Source organism: Talpa europaea, assembly GCF_964194135.1.
Source record: "Talpa europaea genome assembly, chromosome: 14".
NCBI lineage: Eukaryota > Metazoa > Chordata > Mammalia > Eulipotyphla > Talpidae > Talpa > Talpa europaea.
In genome coordinates this window covers 34,115,243-34,128,942 of record NC_140082.1, presented here as the reverse complement: position 1 = coordinate 34,128,942, position 13,700 = coordinate 34,115,243, and the positions used below count along the sequence as shown (strand labels likewise).

The window sequence follows — 13,700 nt, the reverse complement described above, 5'->3', positions numbered from 1 at the left end:
AGGAAACTGGTTTAGCCTTTAGCTAAGTGGGAAGAAGCCAGCTTGCTCTCCTCCCATTCGCACCAAAGAAAATAGCTAAGTTGTCAAGATCTGAAAAAACTATCATTTTACATCAGAAGCAAAGGGGTGACTCAACACGTGGCATTGTAACAGGAATGTCCTGCTGACTTGGATCTGTCATCCTGAGCAGCTGCTCTGAGACGCCTCTGTGATCCAGCACACATGAAACCCGGTTCCCACAGATATTTTCTCATTATAAGTTGCTGTCTAAGATTTTGCTAAGAAACTCACTGCCACATCTGATATAATAAGGGATGCATTGCCTTTCCCATACAGCAGGCTGATCTCACTGTGTCTATTTTGATTGTATCGGGCTAGATTTAATAAAAGTTCTGATCAACTTGGTCACATGGAAATGAGTGCAAACACTGTAGAGTGAACACTGCCTGACATGGTATCTGGAGTATGTTTCTCGACTGCAGCAGGGAAGATGTTAATGGCATGCAACGTTTTTGTGATTTTTCCTACATTCACTTCCATCAGGTGTATTTTGGATGTACTGGATTTTACAGAAAAACTTTAAAACAAGAATGGTTCCTCTATACAAATACTTGCTCAGAATTTCTGCCACTGTTTCTACTATTGCTGATGAAACTCCCTTACTTAAAGTTGAAAAATAGGGAATACTAGACTTCTTTTTTTCCTTGAGGTTATAGGTGAATCTCATCTCTTTGGGGAAAAAAATAAAAGGATGAGAGAGTGTGTCTCCTGTCCCTGACATGCCACTTCAAGCAAATACTCGTTTTCCTTACATAAACTCCCTGTTTTATGTGTCATTGGCAGAGTATCATTAGACCATAACTGATTTCTTTTAAAGAAAAAAATATTTACCGCCATCCACAATAGCCCCTCCACACTTGCTACCACCCCCAGCTTCTGTAATCTCAGTTATCAACATCCACTAGTTTACTTTTATTTTGCTTTATCCATTCATTGCTTTTTCCTTATACATGACTTTTTACTGAATCTGAAGTAACAGAGGTGTTCAAAAACAACAGCAGGAAATGCTGGGTAGATAACTGAAAATGAATGTTGAAAGTACTGCCCTGTCTTAACATTTGCATTTAGTACCAAAGTGCAGAGGAAAACATTCCTCGTCTTACAAATTACTTGAATTCCTCAATTTTCCTATGATTAGGATAGTTGATTTCTTTGAAAGAGGGCTTAAATATATTCCTCTAAACAATGAAACGCCAATTCACTGTTTAAAAAAAACAAAAAGTATCATTTCCCAAATGTTACATCAGAATATTTTAGGACACTATAATAAAAGAAGTTGACCAGTAAGATCCTCTATCTTTGAAAAACCTAAATGAGTACTGAAAGTCTTCTCAAAAGACCAAAGCCACCAGGTGACGGTCCCACATGGCGCGCAGACCTCTCCTGCCGCCTGCTGTTCCCCTCAGCAGTGTACTTCGGTCCTTCTGCCTGTTCTGCTCCCCGCTCTGGCTCTGGTCAATTCTCTCACCCTCCCGCGCTTCTGACTGTACCCAGTGCTTGTATAAATAAATAAATAAATAAATAAATAAATAAATAAATAAATAAATCTTTAAAAAAAAAACAAAACCCAAAGCAACAATTAAATGTAGTCATTGTGAGATGTGATCTTTTTTGCACTGCCTCCCTCACAGCTGAGTTCAAGCCTATGGACCCAGTTCAACCTCTCAATATCAGAGTTCAATAAATTTAAACAAAAATGTCACCTTTATAATTAACCTAGTTCCAAATATAAGTGACCAACTACATGTCAACTCATAACCCATTAACCAAAACCAAACAGAGGTACTGGTTCTTTTTATCTTTTAAAACTGTCAACTCTTAGAGTAAAGAACATTTGTATCTGGCATAAATTCTTTACAGTGTCAACAATTAAGAGCTGTTCGTGAATAATGTATACTAATAATAAGGATGTTCTCCTTGACAAACTTTTCTCCCTCTTGATGAAATAATCTATTGGCACTGAATGGAAATACAGTGCATTTTTATTCTGAATGTTTAACACAATAAAGTATTAGTTAAGCAAAACTCTATTCTACTTTAAATGCCTAAGGCTTAAGCAAAACCATCAATAAATCTGTAGTATACAAAATGGCAATTGCTCCATTTGTTTGCACTTCTCTGGGCTATGTCAAAAAGAGAAATGACAAGTTTTAAAGTAGCAGGCTAAGTATTGTAAGAACCCTTACTTTCCTGAATTGAAAACACTTACTTTGCCTTTAGAGTCTCCTCCTGAAAATTCCAGTGTGGATCTTCCACCAGTTGTAATTCTCTTAATACCCTTCCAGGCTTGTAAGCTGCATTGATTATCATGCTAAGAACCTGTTGGGGGAAAAGAACCACAAAGAACTTCAATTGCATTCATTTCTGCTAAAACAAGAATGCTCTGGAAACAACCCTTCTGCTGCTTACTATGCATTTGCTCAACAAAAGTTGAGTGAGGAAACTGTGACAAAGTTGGATAAAACATTCTGCATGCAAACCCTGACTTGGCTAGCCATCAAGGGGATAAGGGTGGGGGGTAAAATTCATCCCTTTGGCTGGGGGAGCATGAACTGCTGTTGGGGGAGGGGTGCTGATTCTCACTAGCATCTCTAATTGCAGAAAAATGAAATCATTTCCTGTAAAGAGTCATTGATTATTCTTCATCAAGATTATTCTTTATAGGACTGGCTACTGAGAATTTCGTTTTATTCTAAAAAATAAATTTCAAAAGGAATCACAAAAATGGAGACAGCAGGTTTGTGCCAACACTTCTGAACATACTCAGATAACTGTAAAGAAGATAACACATTACATGAAACTCATGTGTGGCTGGCTTAGTTTGTGGGCATTTAAAACATGGACAAGCTCAGAAACGTGCGAAAAAACAGTCTGGAGCATCCAGCACCATTCAATGTCATATTCCTCTGATGATCCCTTCACTCTCAAGTCCCAGGTCCAAGAAAATAAGCATTTTATCACTACCTATTATGCCACTCCCAAAAGAACTGGATGTTTCCTTTCTGGGCCCCCTACGTGCATGCTCTGGGGAGATAATATGCTCCTGTTCATCTTCCTGCATGAGAGGTAACGGGAATTTAAAGCCCTTAGAGTGCACACCCTTCCATAAGCAAATCATCATGAACAGTGAACACTGATGAGTTCTGGCATGCTCATGAGTTCTGGCATGTTCTCCTGAGTGAAGGTTCAGAATAGCACACAAAGGCACACAGAGACCTAGGGGCTATCCGTGAAATGCCCATTCGTTGAGGACCTGCTATATGCCAGCTCCCAGGAACACTCAGCCAGGCACAGAATGCAATGCTCCCTATGCAAGTTCCTCCCACACCAAAGAGGAGCTCACTTGTCAGGTTTTAAAACAAAAAGCACCACTGAGAAGGTAAGAAATTATCTTATGGAAATAGGACACTGTCACTGGAGCTGCAGCACCGGCTATTCTTTTGGAGGAGACCAGTACAATACCCATGGGAAGGAAGGGAGGAAAGTATGTCGCAAAATTTTCATGCCAGTTTCATGGTTGTAGATCCACCTGATGCTAAGAAACAACAAAATTTTCTCATATTATAACTGAGGATTCCATCTTAAATATTTTATACTAAGCAGCCAGCATGTTAACTGTCTTCTCTTCATCTGAGGAGTGCTTTGCTACGTTCCAAAGGTTCCTTAACTCCACTTCAAGAGAGCGTAGTTCAGACAAGGCACTGACAGGCCGCCACACAGCATTGCCAGGACTATTGGTGTTTATGTTTGCGGCATTAGAACAATCATCTGGTTTTACTATTTACTGTCAGTACAATTTACAGAAATTGAGTTTAAAAATAAATCTAATTAGAACTGGCTGAAATAATGCACTAAGTGTTTATCAACAGACAATAAAATTTCAACTGATTCTTTTCATTGCTTCACAAAATACATTTTGTGGTTGTGAAAAGCAAATGCCTTCCAGAGTTCAATTCCGTCTGGAAATAGGCAGTAATTAAATCGTAAAAAACACTCAATATTGAGTAATTTTCCCAGGGCTTTACCCGAGGCCACATCATTTGTCTCCAAATTCAACAAGCTCTCTATAAAACTTTGGGATTGGGCCTCCCAGGTGGCGCAGCGGTTGAGCGCTGGGTTGCGAAGCTGCCCGCGGCCTCTGCGGTGCCGGTTCGATCCCCGGCTGCTCCCAGGCCACTGGAGGAGGGTCCCACATGGCGCGCAGACCTCTCCTGCCGCCCGCTGCTCCCCTCAGCAGTGTACTTCGGTCCTTCTGCCTGCTCTGCTCCCCGCTCTGGCTCTGGTGAATTCTCTCACCCTCCCGCGCTTCTGACTGTACCCAGTGCATGTATAAACAAAAAACAAACAAACAAACCAGCAAACAAATAAAGCATGCCTCTATAAAAAAAAAATAAATAAATAAAAAAATAAAACTTTGGGATTGTGAGCTAAATAACTTGTGTGTATGATGTTAGTGTATTATAGTCACCTGCATGAAAATAAGCAGATAGCTGTTATTACTATCTGGAATTAGATTGAATAACTGCACTTGCAAAACAGAGAAATTCACTTCATTATGCTCTTAACCAGAAAGGGATGGGATTGGAGTAACTTAAAAAGGAGGTGCATGCTAAAGCAATGCTTCACCTGATTACTTGGAGTTCATGAATTGTTTGTTGAGTACATACTTCTGGAGAGAAGTCCCCGTGCTGAATTATGGCAGAAGGGCAATAATAACCTTTGTAGCTGGATAGATCTGGGATCACATTCCAGTTCCATCCCTTCATAGTCATGGGTCTTTTTTTTTTTTAAGATTCATTTATTTATACAAGAACTGGGGCACAGGCCAGAGGTGCAGGAGGGTGAGAAAATTCATGAGACAGAGCAGGGAGCAGAACAGGCAGACTGACCGAAAACACTGCTGAGGGGAGCAGCGGGCGAGACAGGAGAGGTCTGCCGCACCAAGTAGGTATCTCCCTGGCCTGCTGGGAGTTGAACCTGTGCTGCAGAGGCTGTGGACAGCTTCACAGCACTGTGCTAATCCCACTGCGCCACTGGGGAGGCCCCATAGCCATGAGTCTTTAGGCAAGATACCTGATTGACTATCCTCTTCTGTACAGTGGGGGCACTGCCATTGACCTGGTTTATAATGAAGGGAGTCAAAACATGCCACCCAAAAATATGCCACATTGGTATAGGAGCATTTGAGCTGAAGGCAACTGAGCAATAACAGACACAGGAAGAATTCTCTTGGTCCTCCCCCTTTCTACTCAGAAACAGAGCATACATTTTCCAGAAGGGGTGTCCCCTCCTCACTGCCATCCCAGAAAGAGGACCACAACCTTGGCCCCTGGAGATGTAAAGATAGCATGGAGACGAGTCTGCACAAATCTTACTAAAATAATCCTTATCTTCTACTAGTGTTCCCCAATTTTTACCTTGCTACCATTTACCACCCAAAGAAACCCAAACCCCTTTCCTTTGTCTTGTCACCTCTCCACAATTTATTGCCTTTTTGCTAAAATGATATATGAACAATTCAAGCCTAATGGTCTCTTTGGATTTTTCATTTCTTTTCTGTGAGACCCCTGTCCATGAGACATAAACATTTTCTCCTGTTTGTCTGTCTTTTGTCAGTTAAATTTGCAGGCCCCGTCACTGAACCTAACAGAGTAGAGAAAAACACTCCTCTCCTACAAAAAGTATGTGATGGCAAATAAAGAAGGTAACACCTTGGCATATAAAAAAAAAATGTTTAAAGGATAGACTTGTTAACATCCACGCAGCCATCATCAACCAATAAAATAAACTCTCAGCGTGTCTTTAACCTATTATCCCCACTGGTACAAATCTGTTTGTCTTGTGTTTTTGCAAAAGAACTCTCCTTAGGAATCTCTGTGATGTTCTTGCTCCTTTTCACAACCAAACTTCTTCCAAAGTCTACACTTTTACTTTCTTCATCTTCAATTCAATTCTCAACCTATGCAAATCTGGTTTCCACTTCAACTGGTACACAAAAATGCTTTGGGAAAGGCACCAGTGTCCTAATTATCAAGTCCAGTTGGCACTTTCACCTCACTGCAGACCCTGCCAGTGCTTTCCACAGTCCAGTCCTGCAGTGCTTCCTTGCTGTGCCCCTTTGCTCTACCAGGCACAGGAGTTTGTTTACAAAATGCTGGTGGATCAGGCTGTGGGAAGCAGAGAGGGAGAGAGTCAGAGTAACAAAGAGGATAGCAGTAGGTGCCCTGAGCACCCTGTGCCCTGGTGTCCTGGAGCTGCACTGAGCCCTTCCACCTGAGCGGGGAAAGGAGCCAGCTGCACAGCAGTGGGTGCACAGGAGCAGCTCAAGAAACTTGCATTTCCTCCTCCTACTCCCCTCTCCTCTCCCGTACAAACTCAGCACGCAAAAGATTATATAAATCCATGGGCTATTTTTTCTGTTCATTTCATGAGATTATGTTATTCCATGATTTCTTTTCATATTTACTTTCACTTCATTTCACAAAAACTCCCAAAACACCAAAAGTCATTTAGATAATTTCCAACCACAGCTATATGATTAAAGTTATAACATGTTGAAAGTGCAGGGAACCACTTAATAAGAAAATTATTTCTTTGAGTGTTAAAATGAGAAAACACTTCCGAGAATGCAGATACGGTTCCCACAGCTTTAGTGGCTGATTTAATGGGAAGAAGACAGATCCCCAACATTGACCATGAGAAGAGGTCTCTTTGGTGTAGACCAGAAGAGACTGTTAGTCCACAGGGAAATAAATAGAATATTCTCTCTTGAGGAGAAAAAGGATCCCGAACAAAGTTCTCCTTCACATGTTCACTCTGCTTCAACAGACCTTTCTGTTCTGCAGTCAAGATTTTGCTTTTTCACTTTCATAATCAGATAAAATGAAGCTAATTTTTTTTAATAAAATGAAAGATTTTTTTTTTCTTGCTTGGTCAGCAAAATCAATTGGGTTTTGCTAAATGAATGGGCTCTTATGTGGAAAACTGCAAGAGGAATAAAATGAGAACAGATTTAGACTTCAACACCTGGCATCAATACAACTAAAGCCCCAGCGAGTCCCAGAACAGGCAGGCAGAGTTTTTATTTTTATAACCAGATTTAGATGGAGAATGTTAATTCAGGGCAAGTGGAGTCAAGGGCGGCGATTGTATGAGGACAGATGGAAACTAGACTTTTGGTGGAGATTATAATGTGGTATAAACAAATGTCACACAATAATGCTGTACACCTGAAACCTATATAATGTTATAAACTAAAGTTACTTCAGTAATTTTTTTCAAATTACCTCCTTTGCAAAAGGAAAGTGGGTTTCAGAAGAATTGAGCAGTAGTGCTTCTTTCCAGGAATTTTGTCACTACACACCCCACAGACCAAAGGTATCAGTGGCAGCATTTTTCCTCAAACTCTCACATATGTAAATGCCACCAAAAACCAGAAGAAAAGAGATGTGTTTGTAAGAGAAAAGAGGAGCTAGCAGTCTCTAATGCTCTTCAGAACAAACATAACCTTCTAAGCAAGCCAGAGGAAAGTGCAAAGTGAGCCTTGAAAAGAACGCAAATAACTTTTTCAAGTTATTTACCCCTGAAGAGTGTTTTCTTTCAGTCTCCACTACACTTAATGCTCCTCAACATGTTAGCTAATGATAACCATTATGTCCATCTCTCCTTTTGCTGTTAAAAGAATTTTAATAATAATAGTTCTGACATATTTTACCACGTTGACAACTCTTATCTATTGCTTTGGCCAATACCAGCTTCTGACTTTATTTAGATTATTTGTAGCATAAGATTGACTTCCCCTGGGCAACTCCCTGACACGTAGGGATCTCTCTCAGCCACAGGTTAGGGAACCTCCATGCTCTCCTGGTAGCAGGGCCCCCCATCTCACCTGCACCAACTAACTTCCCATTTTATTGCTTCAATTGCTCCCCCTTCTCCCCAAAGGATGCTATAATTTTCTGGAATTTTCTACTTCTCCCTAAAAGACCAACACCATCATGCCTATTTTATTCACCTCAGTTACCACTCAACACTCCCAGATACATTTTCAGCCCAGAGTTCTATCCCCACATGGCTCCATAGTTTCTCCTATTCTGACCTAATCTTAAGTCCCTTGCTATTCCCCAAACCCATACATTGTGCCTCTGAACTCACAATTCATCACCAGACAAACATCCTAACCTGGACTTCTTTTCAGAATATTCCTTTTAACATTGTGGATTTCCTTCTGCTCTGGACTGATCTGTATTCCCCTCCCCTGATTTATACATTGAAGCCCTAACCCTCCCTTCATGACTCCACGTGATTAAGGTTAGATGAGGTAATGATGATGGAGCCCCCATAATGGGATTAGTGTCCTTCTAAGAAGAAACCAGAGTTTGTGCCCCATCTCTCTACCTCCATGTAAAGACACAAGAAAGCAACCAACTGCAAAGCAGGAGAAGATCCCTCACCAGAACCCACACATGCTGGCACCCTAACCTAGGACTTCAGTCTCCAGAATTGGGAGAAATACATCTGTGCTAAGCTACTCAGACTATGATGTCTTATTAGAGCAGCCTGATAAGACTAAGACAACTTCCCTCTTCTACCCACCATTTTCCCATCTCTCTACTGGATCATTTCCCTTGTTGTATAAACTGGTAACCTTTTCCATCTTTTTTTTTTTCCCCCAGGGGTGGGGGGAAGAAGCAAGGGGTGCCGTGAACCTGTCAGTGATATCCCTTCTAAGTCAAGTTCTTCAGTTGAGGGTCTTCCCACAAGCCTGTGGGATCCAACCGTCCCCCAAGGGATCCCACATGCTTGAGTCCCCCAAGGGCTCAGGTGCTCTCCAATACCACTGTGCCGCTGGGTCCACAGTGACACGCCGTAGGCTGCCACTGATGGTTGGGCTTGGGTTATCCTCTGCATGCCTGGCTGGTAGGTCCAGGGGACCTGGTTTATTTGTTCAGCACTTGTGTGCATGAGACTCTCTGTCTATCCCCTCTCTCTGGGGGTGAGAAAGTGAGACATTTCCCATCTTTAAAAACAAAACAATGACTTTCCCCCTTCGTCTCTCATCCTACTTCAGTCACCTCCCAGTTCTCTTTAGTCTTTTACAGTAAGATCCTTAAGAATTATCTATACTCACTGCTGCCTCATTCTCTCCTTCAGTCCTCTCTGGAGCTCAATCCAATGATTCTTCCATGTTCACAACTAGTGAAGTGTCAAAACTGTGATGGCCAAGTTGTCAAAGAATGGGCAATACTCATTTTCATTCTTATCTCACTTCATCAACAATATGTGGCACCATTCAACACTCCCTCCTCGAAGACCATTTCTTTTCTTGCCAAGACTCCCATCTCGCCTGGTTCTCCTGTGTCACTGCCTGCTTTTTCTGGATCCTTCTATGTCTCCAACTTCAAATGCCAGCGAGCCTCCGGGCTCAGTCCTTGGATTCTTCTATCTACATTCCCTCCACAGTATCTCTGGCATTAAACACTGTCCCTACTATGGTATTTTATATTTCTATTCTAGACCTTCTTAAAGATCCATCTTCACTGGGATGTTTAATGGGAAAACAATCTGTCAAAAAAAAAAGCATGCCTTTCTCAGCAACTTTCCTCTTTGACAGCTAAGACCAAACATTGAAAACATCCATAAAATCTGTTACTTTCATGGTTCATATCCCTTTCACCAGGAGACCAAAATCACTTCTCGCCACCTGGGCTACTACTCATAGGAACGAGCTACCACATTCACTACAACCATTTAAATTTTTTTATTTTAATTTTTTGTGTGGACTTTTTGCATTTGCTTCCAAATGGTCTCTCTCCTCTCTCAGGCTCCGAGAGTTCCTCCTTCAAATAACAGACAGTATGATCTTTAAAAATCCTAAGTCAGATGAGGCCATTCCTAAGGTCAAAGTTCATCAAAGGTTTTTCTCTCTCACTTAGAGCAAAACTAAGTCCTTCCCTTAGCCTTGTGGCCCTCCAAGAACTGGCCCCAGAGTGGGAGGGGTGAAAAAAAAAACTGGCTCCATACATACTCCCAACTCCACTTCAACCAGCCACACCGCCCCAGCTGCTCCTGGGCTTGCCCAGCACAAGGCTGCCGCTCAGGGCCTTGCTCTGGTGCCGTTTGGATTGTCTTCATTGGAGCTCCTTACAGCCCCCCACCCTCATTCTGTATGCAGTAATTCTCATCTCTGAGGCCTCCCTTGAACATCCTTTATACACCTTTCACACCTATTTTCTGGCCTGTTCCTGACATATTACTTATTACTGGCTTACTTGTTTGCTATCCATACCTATTAGAACATAAGCAAGAAATCAGGACTTCATTTTGTTGGCTGCTATATTCATGGTAACTAGAATTATACTGCTGGTAACAGGAGGAACTCCATACACTAAAAAAAAAAAAAAAGCTCAATGAATTTCAACTGTGCACTGATTTTAGAGAAAATTATTCTGTACATCTAAAAATTAATGACTAATCCACTCCAAGAATTTATGACACTATATAATTCATGAGAATGGACACCCAGGGGTAAGAGCATTGCTGCTGATTTTCTTTCCTACAAAACCCTAACTTATGGTATAATGAGAATGTTCAAGAACGGCATCTTGTCTTCTACATGGGAAAATAAAAAAGCCTTTAGTGACAAAAAAAAATTGTGTTTTTCCTTTGCCAACCGTGCTGAACCCTGTCTGACATCCTGCTAGTAATAGTAACTCTTGCATCACAGATTATGCGCTATAGATAATACCCATCTGTGAGCATGGTGTATTGTTCTTAATGGGCTAGCTAATGTTCAGCATAACCTGAACAGCAGCACAAAGACACAACAGAATATAGCTAAAAGGTAAGTATGCACCTTTGCTTGCCTTTGTTGACTGAAAGATGTCAGTGAAGCAAGACTTGTCTTCTATTATCTGAAATATTTCCCACTACCTCCCCCTCTGTTGCTCCCTTTCTGGACCCTACCGAGAACACTCACTGCCCAGAAAGAGACAGCAACAATCACCATTTTTTCCAGAAAGTTCTGTCTCTCGAGCACCTTGTCTTCATATTCATGGCTCAGGATCTCTCCTCAGCCCTCATTTCTCCACTCCCAAAGCCACCTCAGGCCCACACCCACAGACATTATCTGTTTCTAACAAATCAGACAGAGGGAAGACTATACTTTCATGACATTTTCCAAATATAAAAACCTTTAACTGCTAATACCACTTATGGCCCGAAAAAGCCAATGTATTTTGTCTTTGCTCCAATTACCTCATTATCATTAAGTAAAATTTGAAACCATACAGAGGTTCTGGTGCTGAAGGAGGATCATTAGCATAAATATTGGCTTGGCAGAACTTCCATTTTTCTTGCACTCACAGAACTGAAGTGCTTGCTGTTTTTTTTTTCCCCCTTCCTGCCTCATGTGTTTTCTGAACATCAGCAAAAAAAAACTAGTTTTGTCATCAGAAAACTGCTTTGGCCTCGCTTTTAAACTTGGCTGCTGGCACCTACAGGAGAACTGATCAGGGATAACTACTTTTGACTTTAAAAGATCATGTAGTAAAGTAAAATAGTCAACCACTAAAGAGAGGCTGAACCTAAGGTTATCTTGCATGCTAACAGGGCTGGCAGGTGGCCAAGGACCTCATCTCAATAACTGGAACAATGGGTATGAAATGGTGTCCCTGGCATCTTCAAAGAAACAGGTCACTTTGCTGTATTTTTGTCAACTTCTAACTCCCTTTCCAATCATTCCCAACAAAACTGGGCACAAAAACAGGCTGATAACACTGCTGGAGCAAACACACCCAGGCTGAACACAACGGTGGACTTAATTAAGTTGGTCACTTCTTGTGGGCAGGTCTTATTTTATATCATGACAGCAATTCATACCTGTAATCCCGGCTTGATTTCCTCTTCAATCCCTTATAATAACTGCAGGGACTATAGTCTGTTCCTGTTTACAGTTGGTGTTAACCAGGAGCCGTGCTTCCCACCCATGCCAGCTTTTCAGACCCATGTCCCTCCCCAACAACAACACTTTTTTTCCCCCCAAAGATTTATCCATCTATACAAGAACTGGGGTACAGGCCAGAAGTGCAGGAGGGTGAGAAGATTCACCAGAGACAGAGTGGGAAACAGAACAGGCAGACAGACCAAAAACACTGCTGAAGGGGAGCAGTGGGTAAGACAGGGGAGGTCTGCCGCATCATGTGGGTATCTCCCTGGCCTGCTGCACCATCTGGGTATCTCCCTGGCCGGCTGGGAATCAAACCAGCCCCTCAGAGGCTGCAAACAGCTTCACAGCGCTGCACTCAACCTGCTGCGCCATCGGAGAGGCCCAACACCACTGGTTTTTAGCTACAAATTTCTCATCAATTGAATCTACTTGCCATTAAGCTCAGCAAGACCCATACCATTGAATTCAAAACACAATGCCCCAAAACTGCATGAGGTGAGTTACTGGAAGGTAGGCAGGTCCCAATTACTGCCAGAAGGGAAGATGGGAAAGGCCTAGTCAGCACCCAGGCTGGTGAGCAGCCTGTCCATACAGATTCGTGCTCTTCTATATCTGTGCTTGACTGTCCTTCTCTGCAGTGCTGGTTTTCCTTCCCTCATTCCACAGAACCTTTGATGCCCCAGGTCTCCTACAAGGTCTCCCTCCATTTGGGCCTGCATCTATTTTCCCACCCACAGGCCACTTCCCTGTGCCCTCCTGCCCCTGTCAGGCCCTGCCACACTTACCACACTGCAGTGGTCTCACTGCTTATTCATCCTACCCATCTATTTGGAAGCTCATTAACAGCAGGAATCACCTTGGAAACATTTCATATGTTAAATGCTCCCAAATAAACAGCCACCACAATAGCCCAGTCCGTTTCCTATTGACAGAATATTATAACCTAGTTTTCTCTCTAAAATAGATTTTTCTATGTACAGAAAAATCTTTGATGGTAAACACTACACTAGTAGCCTAGAAAAGCAAGTGTTTGCTTTGCTGCAATGGTCTCATTCTCAAAATGAAATGAAAGCTGACAGAGGTCCTTGATTTGACAGACAGCGTTAGTAAGTGTGACTCAAGGGCTCCTGTCATCTGGAGCAGTAACTCTACAAAGAAGGCCTTCTACAACTTGGTCCTGCCTCACACTAGCATCAGCCAAGCCAGATTTCCCTATTTCATTTTTAAATATAGCACACCTTTATACTGATGACTTATGCCCAGCCTAAGTGGTGAGGCTACCACCACTCATGACCACCTTCCAGAACACTGTCTTCAATTTCTACCTGGTAGCCTAATCTACTTTATCTTCAAGGTCCTACTCACTTTGTCCAAGCAAGCTCACATGTCACCAGCCAGACGTTTGTCACCTCCTCCAGGCTCCCAGGACACTCTGCTCTGGTCTGTTTTGAGTACACACCTAACCATACATCTAGTTCAGAATTATGTCATTTCCTTAACAAGAAAGTGAAGCCCCAAGAAGCCAAAGACAGATCTTTTTTGACCCGGGTCTTCATGCAACATCTGGCTCTAGAAGTTGCCAAACAAAACATTTGTTCCATAGCTACGTGGATCATTGTGCCCAAGGAATTAAAATATATTCATCATGCTGCAGTAGCAATAAAGAAAACATATACAGTGCCCTCTCTCTTAA

The 13,700-nt window shown here is 42.1% G+C and overlaps 1 protein-coding gene across 2 annotated transcripts in view; it reads right to left on the bottom strand.

The window, feature by feature from the left end:
* The window catches only part of SFMBT2 (Scm like with four mbt domains 2), a gene marked incomplete at both ends in the record, with an annotated part of 165,743 nt that overhangs the window by 21,608 nt on the left and 130,435 nt on the right, over nucleotides 1-13,700 (bottom strand). For both annotated transcript variants that reach the window (XM_084253424.1, XM_084253425.1), the window contains one exon: nucleotides 2,270-2,379. In XM_084253424.1, coding sequence (XP_084109550.1) covers nucleotides 2,270-2,379 — 110 coding nt within the window. The remainder of the gene's footprint in view (nucleotides 1-2,269; nucleotides 2,380-13,700) is intronic.